Source organism: Ylistrum balloti, unplaced genomic scaffold (genome assembly GCF_031769215.1).
Source record: "Ylistrum balloti isolate Yb309-2 unplaced genomic scaffold, AGI_CSIRO_Ybal_v1 Utg371502, whole genome shotgun sequence".
Lineage (NCBI taxonomy): Eukaryota > Metazoa > Mollusca > Bivalvia > Pectinida > Pectinidae > Ylistrum > Ylistrum balloti.
In genome coordinates, this window is record NW_026782776.1 from 43561 (window position 1) to 60388 (window position 16828).

Genomic DNA, 16828 nt, shown 5'->3' on the forward strand with positions numbered 1-16828 from the left:
TACGTTTACGCAAAGTACATAAATTTTCATAATAATTCCCATATTCAAAGTTAACTGAAAATTTGCAGGGTATATGGTGTCTAAATAGGAGTAATTAACATTGACCCAGAAAATAACATACATATGAATACGGTTGAAAACATATATGAAATGAAAACCTCTAAAATTACGACAAACCTTTGAACTCAGTGTTTCAGCCATGCCCATATAATTTAAATATTTTTAGAATCGTTTACATGCCCACATGTTCGCTTCAGACAATTAAAAGTTAATTACCAGTCATAGTGACTTAATACATCATCCGAAAGTAAATTTACATCATCCGCAAGTACATTTATCTCAATTTTACCACAATGAAAATATAGCTTTAAATCAGATCAATGTTTAAATATATAAAATATTTGGGTTAATGATATAGTTATGTGCATGTGATTTCACTAAACAAACATATCCTTGTTCAAGAAGTTAACGTGAATATATAATTACTGATACAGAGGGCAAGCATCCTTCTGTACAGTTCACAGATATATTTACGATAACATTAAGAAAATAAAAGAAATAGATATATAATAATAATATCTTTGTATAAGTAACAAACATTGGTATGTGATATCTTTAGTGGACATCTCTCGGTAATCATATCCTATAGTGAAAATTTTCCCTACTGGCAACAATACAGATGAAAGGTAATGCTACCAATTAAACCTAAAATTGAGATACAAAGTACCGGTCAGAATCATTTGTTCCATTGTTGTTCACAGATTCCGGTTCCGGTTCCTCCAGCACTGTTTCCGGTCTAGGACTCCCCTGTAGTCCCGAAGGCCTTATCCCATTTCCCTCTGAGCCAAGGACAGTCACCGTCATGCCATTTTTCTTCAATGCCCTGATTTCGGGATGTTCGTAGGGACCACTGCCAGACACTCTCCTTTGGTAAGCCTGGTTTTCGAACGCCTGGTTTTCATATGCTAAAATAAATTTTGAGGATTTTTAGATTGATTGTACGTTTATTTTATAATTGAATCAAGGTATTAGGACTCCAACGATAGAGAAGTTTATTTTTCATGTATATTATTATCATTGTCATTCTGACTTAGAGATATATGAAATATTCATTATGGTTTTCATTTTTACAAATATGCTCCTTATATGATATTCAATCTATAGATTCTCTTGTCTATACAATGTAATGCTTATCCACTGTACTTTCTGAGAATACCTGTTGATCACACTATTAAATTGGAGAACTGCAAACATTTCAGATAGTTTTATCACACTGCGAAACAGATTTCACCTCAAAAATACTTTATTTCAGGCGTGAACATAATGTAGTTGAATAACAAATGCCTAAGGATAAACGAAAATTGTCTTTAAACTTGTCTAAAACACACATCTTACAACACAAGTTTAAAATTAAATACAACAGAGCCAAATAATGAAGCAAAACGTGATACAGCTATTTCACCTAGCAAGACTCGTCAGTGATGTTAGGGACCTAAAATGCTAAAACATATGAGGCGACAGAGAAAGGCCCAAATTAGTAGAAATGAATGCTAAAAACCAAACAGAGAGGTGTATTATTCACGAAACTTAATTCCTTAATTTTCAATATCAAATCATTTCAAAAGAACGTCAAGTACAGGTGTTCAATAAAAGAAGCAATATATTTCGTTTAAGAATACTTTCTAGTTGTTTATGTTTATCATTAATAACTGCACATGGCTGCCAGCTTATCTAACTTAACGTTACCATTAATGATATCAAGCACACAGTGAAATTTGTAGCAGTGTCGACCGTTTCGGTGAGAGAGATTTACACGAAATTGCATAAATCATATTTGCAACTTGCTTTGATATCATATTCATGCAGCGTCAAACATAATCTGGAAAAATTCGAAAATCCTCAAAATTCATTTCGTTATAGACAATCATGTTGGCACTCGAACATTCTTTTTTATTTTAGTTTTTGTTTTTTAGGGTTTTTTGTTTGTTTGTTTATGATTTTTCCACAATAAGCATCTGATTTCACAATAATCTGATAACAAGTGTGTCATGCAATGCTTATAAGAGGAGCGTATTACATGTAATATGATGACATATTTTTACATATAAACAGAAAAAAATCACCAAGAGATAATATTACACTAACATTTGAATCGGCCTTTAACTTTTAAATGAATTCTTTTTTTATTAAATTAATGGACAGGTGAAAGTGAGATACAACCACAGAATCATGTGATGAAAAATAAAACATTACGTAAAATGAGGTCAAATATAAATAGATTATGCGCCAATTTGTATTGGATGTATTGCAAGGGACATAACTCAATTTAACAAAGTCATGATACCAAATATGTCTAATAGATAATTCAAGTGCTGTGAAGAATGTTTCCACGAATTCCAATAAACATCGTCAAACATACTATGAGAACTGTGGAAATGTAAGGAAGGAGACGTGTGGAAAGACTTGTTCAAAATCACACCGTAAGCTGCAACCGCCAATGTTCTATGAAAGGGGGTCATTGATAAGTTTTAGACATATGCGTCACTCAAGGAAAATTACCAGCATTTTAATAATTTCACAGATGATGAACTGGCCAACATACTCAAGACAACGAGATTCATTCATATGAAAATGTTTTTGTTTGTTTAAGACACTGAATTTTTCGAAGTACTTATCAAAAATGTCACTCAGACCTCGTCGTTCACTTTCACTTGCAGATATATCGATGACGTTTTGTCTTTAAATCAAAAGAAATGAATGACTATGCTCATCGTATATACCCACTAGAATTAGAAATCTAGGACACGATGGACTTCTCGACGTTAGCCGCAAAGCTAGATCTTTTCCTACAGCGAAACCAACAATGACAGATTTCCACCAAGCTGTGTAAGAGTTTTGATTTCAATTTTCCTGTGGTGAATTTTCCATTTCTGGATAGCAACACCTCTGCATCACAAACCTATGATGTTTACCTATCGCAGTTGATTCACTATTCAGGGGCTTGTTCGCGTTATTATGATTTTCGTGTAAGAAGTCGTCAACTTACAGAAAAAACATGGGGTTTCAAAAGCTGCTGATTGATAGAAATTATGGGGAAGATTTTACGGTCGTCATTGGGTTATCATTGAGAACTATTTTGTTTCTTTGTGCGATATGAATCTGGACGTGTTTGATGCTCATTAGTCTGCCTGTCGGTTCCATTGTATTATACCTTGTTTTCATTTGCGAACGTGACATTACTTAATTGGACTGACAAATTAAATTGGATTTACATGGCGGCTGTCGTTGATTAACAAGAAGATGCTTGCTCTTCCGGAATGCCCGACCTTTTCTCAACTTGTACTTATTCAGGAGACTCCCTGTAAATCTTTCTTTTGTTCATATTTTGACCTATTTTATTGAATTTGAGTTTGGATAATTATTATGATGATATGTTGGTATTTCCTTGTTATTTTAAAATTCTCCTTAAGCGTTTTCTTTCATTTTCTTTCGTGTTGATTTTCTTGTCATATCGGTTATTTTTAGATGTTTTGGTAACTTATACAATGTCTAAGTTTTTATGATTAATTAGCATAATGTATTTGAATAATTGTACACACGATAATGAATAGTTGTTGTCATGTCTACTTTATCATTACTATATAGTTTGTACCTCACTAATACACCACCTGTAAACCATTATATGAGGGATATACAGTAACCATGAGAAGATGGGTTTATATGAAATGCTTTTCTGCAGAGAAGAAGCTACTAAAGATAATAAATAGCAATAAAAAGAGTAATAATATAGAAAAACACACGAAAGCAGAGGCAACCGAAAAGTAATCCTTCATAGTGAACGTTCAAACATCAATACAACACCATGGCATAGTAAAACGATAGATGTGACCATATTCCATGAACACCAGAGCATAGCCTATAACCTGACATTTACTTACTGAATACTTCTAGATCTGATTCTAATGTCTTATTGTGGCTATCAAATCCGAAATCTAGATTTGAAAATAAAAGTATTTAAACATGAATAAACTTTTTTTATTTGATTTTGACAATTGTAATTTCAAAGGTCTGAGAAAGCAAATTAACCCTTCAAAGGAAATGAAAATTCAAGATGTATATATATATATATGTGTGTGTGTGTGTGTGCTCATTTTCCTTAACCATAATCGATAACTTATAACGCGTGTTCCCAATAGTTACATCTAAAATTAGTAGAATAATCCATCTCTTGTTGTGTACAAGGAAAGATACAATTGCCAGTCGACACGTAAGAAGCATAATAGAACTATATACTGTGGTCATTCCCGTGATTTTCGAATCTTTTCTAGATAGCTAATGGACAGTGGTGAATTATGTCATACTTATTTTTGAATCAGTTTAAGATTCAGGTAGTAGCACAAGATCCTTTGTTAAAGTCCTTATATTCTGCAACCATTAAACCATGCAAAAATTCATATTTATAATTTGATATTCATTTACATTTCTAGCCTCTTTTTCAAAATACATTTTAAACAACAAGAATCAACTGAAAATAATTTTTGAAGTAACGAAGAAAATACCGACATGTTAACAGAATATTAAGCCAAACTTTGATTCGATTGAATTAGGACGAAATATGAAAAAAGAAAGACGATAACACGGAGACTCCTGAAAACATTTAAACTACATTTTTAAACACCGCTTGATGCATTTTGATAAATAAAAGTTGTTATATTAACGTTGAAACCATTATACTCGTAACCAGATACTGTTGCTGAAAAAGGTTTCGTTCAGGACCAGAGGAGTATTTTCGAGATAAAGATTTATTTTTCAGCTTTTATTTTAGTTTATTTTTATGATCTTTAATTAGCTCTAACAGTGCATTCTTTATTCTGACTGTTAAAAAGTAATTAATAACGTTTTAATCTCTGATATACTTCCACTTATAAAACCAATCCACTACCATTGTTATCCCCTACCAAACATATTTTCCACGCAGGCATAACCCCCCTCTTCTCGATAATGTATAGTACGGTACGTACAGCATATATTTGTATATACTTAGAACTTTCTCACACTTATGCCACTTCCTAATAAAGTCATAACACTAACTTTCTTTGTTTTGAATGCTGTAAATTTGGAACATGTGCATTAGCATAGAAGTTGGTCCTATGCTAATCTGAACAAACATACATTTGGACGCTATAATTGAGTAATTGAGGTATTTTCGATGCTTTATAATGTATACACTATCATTATCAATATAAAGGCTCATTCATGTGCGTGTATATATTTATAACTGGTACGAGCAAAATAATTTTAATACTTCCTTATTTTTGTGATGCTTTATAAATAGAAAATAATATAGTCAAGCTTATTTCACTATATATATATTTCCTCTATAAAGTTAACTTTGTTTGTTTGTAAGTTCCTTCTATACTCTAAGGTACTCTACTTACATTGCACGACGCTGGTGGGTTTGTTCTGCACGACCTGCATGATATGCTCCACATGACCGTGACCATATGCGTCTGCTGGGTAGGCAGGTTCACCGTGTTTCGGAATGTCTAGTCCTGTAATCATAATGGTTGAAAAAAATCAGTCCTGATTGATCCATGTTGATCGGGAAATGCTATCAAAGAAATATAGTATAATATAAAAGGATACAAAACAAAATGCAATTAAGAAAATAGAAATCATCATGTGAGAAAAAATGCGATTGCAATATATAGTTTCAGGATCTAGTCCTTTGGGAAGTAAAATAAGTCCAGTTTTAAACTTTTTTCTGATGATGTTTTTGAAAGGTTTAGTTTCAGAAAGTAAATTAAAAGCAAAAACACATTAAGTTGATGCACTCCTTTTCTCGATGCAGGTGTCAAACTATATATATCAGGAACTCACTTTCTCATGCAATTCTTCCTTCATTCTGAATAACACATTTTCTGATATTTTCGCAGCAATCGTTCCTAGATTAAATGTTCGTCTTTCATTAAAACTGCATAGCAAACGAAAATGGAAATGTTCCAAAATGATATAATTTCTTTATTGAAGTGTTTTATGTTTGGAATACTCTTCATGATTAAAATAGGGGATGATCTCTGTGGTTTATGTTTTGCAATTATCACCTAAGAAGAAGAAAAGGGAACAATAAAAACAAGGCTCTGTGGCTTCGTATGGGGTTAGATAACTTGTTTTTATTGACTAAATATCGACCGATGATATCAATTTTTTTTTGACAAAGCTTGGCCGACAGTAAAAAATGTTATATCTTTGATTTTCAGCATTAAGACTGAATTGAATTAAACAGCAGATATAAGATTTTGTCTCGTGAGTGTGTATTGTCCAAGTCAGTTTGCTGAGAAATACTTGCCCTTCTCTTCAATTTCCAGTGGAACACGTAGTAAACCGAACACCTTGAGGAAGCCAAACAACAAGAGGCTGAAAAACGCCGTCCAGCCGATAATCACCCCTAGACCACACAGCTGCCACAGTAGTTTCTGTTTATGTAAAGACAACTGATAAACATTCTGTATAATGCAGTTAAAAATCATTTCTTAGCTCCATTCTAACTCTAAATTTGTATTTGAATTTGCCGTTTAAAATAAACTTTGTGAACCGTTTGATAAACTTCATATTGAAATTAAACACGTTCTATGTAAGACGTTAGTTGTCACTTTAAATGCATTTTTTATGTCTGTTTAAATGAATGGATTTCAAATTATACCAGAAAGCCGGATATACGCAAATATGGAGCTACCAACTGAAATGCGTGTTGTAGTAATTGGCAATAAAAATTCAGACAGTTAAATATAAACGTGTATTATAACATCCGCATTCCTCCCACACAGCACATTACAAAATTTTGAAAGAGACGTTCTGATTAGTCACGCCCTTTCGGAATTCGCCCCATGGGAAGAGCACGTGATATATACCGGACCTTGGAAATGACTTTGATTATTTATATCCTGATGATGTGGTTACATCAAAGACACTTTGGAGTTGTTTATGTATTAATTTTCATGCCAGCAACATTTATTATTTATTATTGCAATCCAAAGAAATCTTTCTGTCCCGAGCCTAAATGCTGATTGATAAGTAGCACCACACTGCATACTTACGTATCCAGACCGTTGATCCCATCTCATCAAGATTCCATCTTCTCTATCAAGAAATGCAATGCCAATGACTCCCCACAGACCTCCTCCAAAATGAACTGAAATTAAACGACAGTCAAGCTGTATGTCATCTGTATTCAATATAAAATTATTGAAATGAGCTTAACTGTTTCATATACTAAAATCATGAACAGGCATGAGAGTTTTATTTTCTGTTTTTCGTGGATAACTTCGCTTCACAGACTGTCGATAACAAATTACATAGTAAAAAATATCAGATGAATTGGTGAATTTTGCGAGTACTGTTAAACCACGAAATTAGGTGCCAACGAATATTAACGAAAACCTCTGAGCTCCCAACAAATAAATGAGTTCACAGTATGAAAATAGTAACTCTTTCGTCATTTTTCTTTGAATGCTTGTGTTATTGAATCGTAGTTGATTAATTGACTGGGCAAGTTGTCAGAACAAATCAATATTCATTCGGAAAAAACAAATCAGTGGAATTCGGAAGCAATGTCAAATTTGACATTTTGCTGTTATAGACACGAAAAAGCTAATTAATATTAATTGATATTTCATCACAGTCAAAACATTTACCAGCAACAGCGTCCAGAGGGTCGTCTATCCGCATCTTCTTCATTAGCCAAGACCAAAGTGTGTACGAAATTGAGGCAAAAATTCCTAATATACATGCTCCCCATGGGTACATACTGTTACAACCTGCGCAAGCAGCAACCTGTAATCGACGATATCATGGGAAAAGTATTAATGAATTGTTTTTGTCATATCTAATTGATAGAATGGAACTTTCAATTTGTTTCGGAGATGAATCTGGATGTAAAACTTTCAATTTGGAAATATTTGGTATCGAACAAAGACAAGCTGATGAAGAAAATGTGAACTCATCTTATTTCGTTATGTGATATGAAACTAAGTTTAGTAAACCAAAAGAAAATTTGTTGTTGTTACCCCGTGTCTAATCTAACCTGAGTTAAACATGATTACCGAATGCGTCGATGAAGCTAACGATACTTTCATTTCCAGAACACTTGCTCATTGTTTCTTCTTCATCATGGTTCCGTTGTTGTTGGTTTTTTTTTGTCTCAGTTGGGAACATAACACTACCTCTTTAAATTGAATGATACTTTCATAACGAATGTCGTCTGAACAGCTGGTCTGATTTTCAATGTTATGTGGTTCTCCGTGTAAATATTCACTTTGTTGATTTTTGTCATTGTTTCATCAAAATTTAATTTGAATTAAAATTCTGTTGACATGTCGGTATTTTTGTTGTTCTTGTAGATCTTTAATTGTCCCCATATCGATGTTCCATTGTTAATGCTTTCTTTCCTGGTAGGTTTATTTGAGTATAAGTACGTCTATAGCAGGATTTTAAACCGTTGTTGCTTACAATTTATAATTCATGGACAAAATATTCATTCATAGTATCACTTACCATACCCGTAAGCGCTCCATTTATTGTGACGAGCAGACTCCAGCTGTTACCAAGACCGGGGATGCGATTAATAAGCAGGGAACCGAAGGCAGCAAATGATGCAGATACTATGGTATTAACGATAGAAAGGGCAACTGCCTCGCCGTCACCTGGGTTACTGATAGCCAGCTGTGAACCGCCATTAAAAGCCAGAAACCCAAAAAACAGGATGAATCCACCAAGAGCAGCAATCTGGGAGATGACAGAATGAACATCAAACAGCTGTTGTGATATTGTGTGTACAAATGATTTGAATATGTTGATAGATAAAACAATTTCGATAGAAATACAGAGATAGACCGCTAGTTTATAATCTTGGAATCAGCTAATAATATCATGTACTATCAGAACACAATATTTATAATTCATTCATTATTTGGGTCTGTTGCAACTAACTCTAAATTGTATACGAATGTGCAATTCTCTTTTGTGTCTTTTATACAATCTTTGATACCCAAAGACATAATATATCTGTTTTAAAAAATTATTTAAATTAGCAATTCACATAAAGATTATTCCAAGCCAAATCACCATTTCAGAATTTACATGATTTGAGTACGGTATCATTCTGTAATGGTCATGTGATTACTCACGGGTACTGAGTGTCCTCTGAGTTGTGCCACCTGTCCTCCATGGAACCTTCCTGTTCGTGGCCCCAGTAGGGCAGCCCCGACAAATGCCGCTACGCCCCCAAGCACATGCACAATACCGCTTCCGGCAAAATCCTTAAACACATCATTTCCTAATAATGAGATGTTGTCAAAAAAGGTGGATTTCTATGTTCATGTTAAGATTGAGAAAAATGAATTCATTTCGCCATCACAGTAATGTTTTGGCGATATCAATTGGTACTGAACATCTTTAGTGTCTTATTGCAATACAAAGAAACGGATACTTCTCTTATTTGGACACAATAGGTACCTGATAAGCAATTGTTCCAAAACTGTCGTATTCATAACCCTCGGAGAGCCAGCCACCTCCCCATGCCCAATGTGTTACCACGGGATAGATAAACCCTGAAAATATGCAAAACACTCGAGATACTGTACGTTTCAGATTTTTTTCTTCGATTTGGTAATGTAAACAGAAAATAACCAGCAGAATAATTGAGTCTTCTATTCGTTGTATTTTCAGAACTTCTATTCTAGATACAATATGTATTTATCAAATATGAATATGTATCATTACTACAAGCTCAACATAGAGTTTTTGTCTCCTACAACACAATTAACGTATAGAACAGACAATAGGAAAAGAAAAGAAAACCAAATACTGAAAAACTAGTACAGGAGCTTAGCATACTCCAGAACAGAAATAGACATCGAACTAAAACGGGAGACAAACAATTATAGACATGCTTAAAAATAGCTATCCTGACCATGAACAGGGACATTTTTCTGTTGTTAAAGTAAATTTGAAAACTGCAAAATATTTAATCCATATTTCATGAAGTTTTGTGCTTTCTCAGTGTTACTGTTGCAGTAAGATATCATTCTACATGTATTAGATTGATATTATCTGTAATTCACATTCAGAAAGACAAAATGTACTAGGTAAAACGCTTCTGCCATCCCAAGGAAATGAGATCATTATTATGATTTAGGTAACGTGTTGGATGTTCTTACCTGTTATACAGAAGCTATAGGCAAAATAGGCTACAAATTCACACCTCTCGGCCATAGCACCGGAGACAATGGTGGCTGCAGTGGCAGCGAATGTATACTGGAAGAAAAACTCGGCATATTTTGCATCCGGAAGATCATATGATGCAAAATACGATGCTCCAATAAACTTATTCGCCATCCCACCGTCTCCGTAAGCGAAGGCAAAACCAAAGACCCAGTAAGACGCTCCCGAGACAACTGTAACAAAAAAAAACAAAAACAAAAAAGATTGATGGTGAATCAAGCGCCGTTAAATAAATCACGCATGTTAAAAATTCCGGCTTTCTTTCGAAAAGCATAACAAGGGTTAATTCTGCATAAGTATTTTAATCATACAGACTGCCAATAGATGATTGGGATAAAGGACCTTTCTAATTTATACTGAATTTCACAAGAATGAAGAGCAACTTTTTATCACTGACTCCTCTAGTTGTTCAACCAAACCTATAGCTTAGCTTCTAACTGCCATTCTTAGTGCTCTCAAATCAGGGCTTCAATACTAATGTGGAAGTGAAATTAATGAATGCTAATTTTAAAGAACTCAAAACAGCGAAATAAAATGGGGAAAATGACGTATTTCTGGTTTTCATTATAATATCTTTGTTGACTTTGACCTATAACAGATCATACGTACTTTTCATTCGAGACTGCATATATAAGAGAGCTTACGAAAATTCTGAAAACTTAAAAGACCAACATTTATATGAGTCGTCAGAAAGACAAAGAAGCATATCCCTCCTGATATTAGTCTTTTTCTATGGTACCAGTTTAAACTGTTCATATCTACTCCTTTGTTTCGTCGTATTTGAATTTAAATTAAGATTTTATTGAAGCATATCATACAAAGTAGAGTTAAGATTTATCAACATCAATACTATCAAGTATATGAAATGTATTTAGAATCAATTTTTTATCTAACGAAATTGGATACCAAAAAAAATATATAGAAAGAGTTAGTTTAGCATGGACAAATGCACCAAGCTTGTCATGCCAGTATGTCTGCTAATGACAAACTATTTACATTAAAAGTACAAGTACAATGGTTCGTTTCATTGATTACAAAACGTATTTGTATCTGGTGTATACGCTGAATCAATCTGACGCTCTAGCAAGTTTTATAGCCAAAAGTAAATACAACTCGATGAACAAATTTTGAACCGTATCTGAAATACTAAGTTAAGCAATGTCACTATTCATTTCTATCTTTTTCTTCACAATATACAAATATGTATATCATGTGAAGTTCGCCTGATTAGATATTGCAATAAGGTTTCTGGAACGGCTGTATAATTTAAAAAAAAAAACAGAAATAATCGAGGAAGGAACTTAATCAGTCTGGTAAGTTTATTACCCGATGAACAGCCAGTGCCATTTTAAAACGGGTCTCTGTATGGTAGCTTGATTCTACTTCACTGAAACGTGTACGGGAGGCCCGTCACATGTCATCCATTCAGAGCAATTCAGGTAAAGTGTCTCGCCCAGAGACAAAAAGCGTTCCGTTCCTCAGCTTCATTGAAAATATAATTCGCTACAAGTAGGAAGTGTCGGACTACGCATGTCGGATATTCATCTGAGGTTGCTATAACAACGCGCTAACTACAGAGCTATCATGATTTCTGGTATTTTATCAGTCAACAAATACTTGCACAATACAGGCATTACAGAGTCTGGGAATCTTTTGAGTAATGCTACCGTATATAAGGCACTTACATGAGTCCATGACATTTTTTATCAAAATGTTTGTTGTATTCTTGCTCCTAACCGCACCAGCTTCTAGAAAGGCGAATCCACATTGCATAACTGTGAAATAACAAAAGTATAATCACTTATTACTGTTTTTAAAGTGTTTCACAGTAATTAAATAAGGGACATTTTGGTCGTGTTTCAATCCCACCTAATGAAACTGTTTACCATCATGAAACAAGGCAGATTCTGTATACTTTGTTTGATAAAATGCCAACTAGCAGGTACAAAATCCAAATAGTTGGTGAATTATCAAACCTCTAGGAATCGGTTCAGACTAACTTTTCTTGCAATCTGACTCTTACTAAATAACAAAGCAACAATATAAACAGCATGTAAAATATAACATTTGTTTCATTTACATCGGTCGTCAACAATATATTAAAATACATTTTGATTTTTTTTCTTTTCTGTGATGTCACTCATTTACATTATATTATAGAAAAACAAACAAATCCGCGAAAATAAAATCACCACAAGAATGACCGGCTTTACAGTATGAACATAGTAAATCTATATAAACGAGCAACCGTGACGGACAGTATTTATTTTCGATTTACTATATAAATCAATTCTAGTCTCACTGACCAATTATATATATCATTTGACAAAGTGCAAACAAAAATGTGCACAAAAAGCAAACTCATCGCAGTGTAGTTTTCACCTGAGGCTTTATCAGATCGTTTTCTCGTCAGATTGGAAGGCTTGGCGTTTTCTGCTGACACGTCAGCATAACTTATGTATAAGTTATATCAACACATATTGTATATACACACAAACGTATGTACACTTATATAACATACATCATCTGTGTATCTGTCGTGCTGTGTTTTTGCCACACCGCAATCAAAATCTTAAAAATCGGTAGTGAAACCAGGAAGTTAGGAAAGATTGTACAAAAGATACACAGGTAAAATAACACTTTCTAAATAAAAATTAAGATTTAGATTCGCCACGTTAGATAGATCAACCCACACAATGAATAAACTGCATTATACACGTGTCTTCCTCCTAAGACTCGTCAGTGATGATATGGCCCTAACGTCTTAAGCCTAGGATACGACTGGGAAAAATCAAATCTGATAGATAGTAATATCAGAATCTAGATTTGGAGATGCACTAGCTTAATAACCCCATAAACTTAGTGCCTTTCGTTATGTCACATAATTTACGTAGAACGTCAAGTACATATTTGATTATTAATAAGCATACTAATAAAAGCTTATAGTTAACTCGCACTAATATCCCATAGATTTCTTCATGTCAAATCAGGCACCCATAGAAGTTAACGTTATATTTATTTGATACTTGTTGAAAGGTCTGCATTTTAGAAAACCCACATGCCATACATGCGGTTAAATCAAACACAGTTGAAATATAATAAATTTGTGTTATTAATTTCAGTTGAAATGGAAAATATCTAAGATTTAACCTCATGATATTGATTTTGCTAAGAACTTTATTCGTACGTTTTGTATTATTTTCTTGTGTTTTCTCTGTGTTTAAACTTGCATAAAGCTTGAAGAATAATATTCAAATGAAATTTGGATTTGGTTTTAAAAAAATGAAGTTCAATATCCTATGATTAATGACCTAACAATTCTTTATTACTGAACCAAGTACTTTCTCTGCATGTGTCTCCGTCAAAAGTTTCGTGATCAACCTACTGCCTGTAAATAGATGAAGAGGCCATTTTCGTCTATCGTAAACAGAATGTAAAATATGGCAAAAATGTATTAAAAAAAAAAGTTTTTAATGCAACTGAGAAAAAAATACAAGAAAATAACATCAACTTTGGGAAAACACTTACCATATCAATCCAAGTAACGTCAAAGTTTCTAAATTTTTATAACATCAATGAGGTTGTGACAACGAAACTGTATATACCACCTAGGAAAATTAGGAAATTTACTTAATAATAGGGCTAGTGCACCTTTCTTTCTAGATTTTGACTGCTTTGGATTTTTCTCTTTCGCCCCTTAGAATTCAAACTGTATGCAAGTTGTATCACTGCCGAATCCTAAAATGAGCAAACAGCTGTGTGATTGATTAAATTCATTGTTCGGCTCTACTGTATCTTATTTTGAATGTGTGTCTTTTGTTACAATATTTGTCGCCGTTTTATTTTCTGTTCATGTTATTTATCATTTCAAGAAATCATGAGACACCACTAACAGATGAACGAAAATACAAATATAATACCATGTGTATTGGTAGGCCAATGTTTAAATATTTGAAAATGTAAAGGAAATATGTACATCAATGGAATTTTTATATTTAGCTCATGCATTTTAAGTTTAATACGCTGATATTCTCAAAACGGAGAGTTATAATATTCAGTCCTTTTTTACTGAGATGTAGCGATACATAATTATTTAGACTATTTAACATATCATCAGTACATTAGCCGAGATTTTTCGTTTTACTTAAATGTCATGTTTAAACATTAGGAGCTATGTTTATGTGCCTTTCTTGGAAAATTAAAATGAGATGTTCAGAGGTGCTAGAAATAACTGGTGACGTGTAATGAGTGTGGTTGTAATACATGAACGGATATACATAGTTTGCCACGAGCACGGAAAAACCGCCACTTAAAACTGACACGGAAGCACGTCTCAAATCTTTTCAGCCTCGAACAAAAATATATTCAAAATAAGGATCGGTCTCCACACCATTGGGTCACTAAAGAGCTATACTTATTAAAGTTGAAATGTCCTATTTTCTCACAAACTCTGGCAACATTATCCCTGGAAATGGCGTAGTCAACTTACACTACAAATATCCAAATTTCTTAAATATCCACCAAAAGCTGGAGAAAAAAAAACTCCTCGGAAACTGATTTTTTTTTTTTTTTTTTTTGCTTTGCGTTTTTATTTTCTGGTTTTTTTTTTTTTTTTTTTTTTTTTTTCGTTTTGTTTTGTTTTTGTTTTTTATAAGGATGCTAGCAGTTATATTAAATTGTAATTATTTTGAAATTAATTTGCAGTATTTGTGAAAACCTGCATGTTGTTAGATGTTTTGTTTAAAACCCGGATTTTCCAACGCAATTAAATAATGATTAAACATTTCCCCGGTAATATACATCATTGTTACGTAATGAGGTCAACGTGTTTAGGTTTTCCTTGTGATAAATGAATCATACTGTGACATGTACCTGCGGACTACATTGTATTCTATATCTAGTATTATATTAAGTATACAGATTGTTGACGAACACGTTTTACCTGTGACGGATCTTTTTTCAATCGTACTATGACAGGTAAAAAGTTTGGGGACACGCGAACTTAACTGCGATTAACAAACACACTACACTCGGCGGCTAGATCTGTGAGTTGTAAGAACGTAATTTTCTCTCTACACATTGGTTAAAGGAACATCACGGTAAAAATATCGATTTCCTTATTGATTGTACGAGTGGTTTTTTTTAATATTTCCAATTACGTTTCTATCATATCCCGATATTCACAATTGATTCCAAATGTCCAGCTTGACCATCTCTGATTCGGAAAACCCCTTTCAAATTTAAAAAAAACATCACATAATAGCTTTGAAAACGAGACAATTTATTTTGTAAACACGAATACATGATGGCGGGAAGAAATGACAGCGAGCGTTCTTCTTCAGCACCGGATTTTGTGATAGGTGTGGCATATGTTATTTGATAACTCAAGTCATTTCCAAATAACGAAATTAGAGACATTAATCGTCAATACTGTCTCGACCAATTCAGGCTGGAAGCCATTTTGTTTAAAGGCGATTGTGGTTTGTGCGAATGCGTTATCATATATGACGGAAAAAAATTACATATTCAGACTGTTGAACAACAGATAAGGATTTCCGAAATCCTTAGCTGTTGAACAACATGTTTTTCATAATAATTAATCAACTTCTTTATGTGAATATTTCAGCGAAAAGCAACTGTCAATGTTCATAAGATGATACATTTGATATATAAATGCGCTTAAAATAGACAAGTTATTTATATTGATAAATCTACATTTAATACCAGACAATGTTTGTCATTTGATGTAATTCTTTACCAGTAAACCCGTTTATCAAAATTATACCAACTGGTCAAATCTCTGACTTAGACGACCCCGAACGGACGTGAAAAAACCCATTGGGTCGCTAAATCGACGGCACCCGATTTCCTCCCGGTACTCCCGATTTCCTTCTGGTACTCCCGATTTCCTCCCGGTACACCCGATTTCCTCCCGGTACTCCCGATTTCCTCCCGGTACACCCGATTTCCTCACGGTACTCCCGATTTCCTCCCGGTACTTCGATTTCCTCCTGGTACTCCTGATTTCCTCCCGGTACTCCCGATTGCCTCCTGGTACTCCCGATTTCCTCCCGGTACTTCCGATTGTCTCCCACTGTAAAGCACCTCGCGCGATTCCATCCCAATCAACAAGTGTGACTAATATACGCCTAAAGCTTATTTAGTTTGTTTAGCAAATTTTGTACAATATATCAAGTTTGAAACAGATACATTAGATTGATTAATTATCAAAGTAACGTTCAGGTCGGTATAATTTTTACAACATAATATTGATGAACTAGTATATAAATTATATATATCCGCAAAAATTATGGCTTTTTAGACATAAGACAATATACTATAGAAATTATGTTTCGATGGAAATCCAATTAATTAACAGCTTTATAACAGTTCATATAAATGACGTTTATTTGTATTACGGACCGATCACAGTTGAGTTTTGTGTCTATACACAAGTACATGCATTTTTCCAGTCAATTGTCCAATATGGCTTACCTCGTTTTATTAACAGTAAAAGCCTTAATTAACGTGCATTTATACACGTTCT

General features: G+C 33.7%; 1 protein-coding gene across 1 annotated transcript; it reads right to left on the reverse strand.

The window, feature by feature from the left end:
• Window positions 1-705: 705 nt before the first annotated feature.
• LOC132562758 (putative ammonium transporter 1) lies at window positions 706-12054 on the reverse strand. Its single transcript, XM_060227517.1, has 10 exons — window positions 11967-12054; window positions 10218-10454; window positions 9514-9608; window positions 9186-9317; window positions 8554-8784; window positions 7695-7833; window positions 7098-7192; window positions 6350-6476; window positions 5439-5552; window positions 706-965 (listed from the first exon to the last, which is right to left on the reverse strand). Exons 1-10 carry the CDS (start codon window positions 12052-12054, stop codon window positions 706-708), a joined length of 1518 nt encoding a protein of 505 aa, XP_060083500.1.
• Between the last annotated feature and the right edge of the window lie 4774 nt (window positions 12055-16828).

Excerpts from the sequence above, each read along its gene's own strand:
- LOC132562758 (XM_060227517.1), bottom strand. The coding sequence starts at position 12,054 with ATGCAATGTGGATTCGCCTTTCTAGAAGCTGGTGCGGTTAGGAGCAAG. Across the intron at positions 9,609-10,217 it reads CTATAGCTTCTGTATAACAG|GGTTTATCTATCCCGTGGTA; the intron begins GTAAGAACATCC and ends GCATATTTTCAG. Across the intron at positions 7,834-8,553 it reads ATGGAGCGCTTACGGGTATG|GTTGCTGCTTGCGCAGGTTG; the intron begins GTAAGTGATACT and ends CGTCGATTACAG.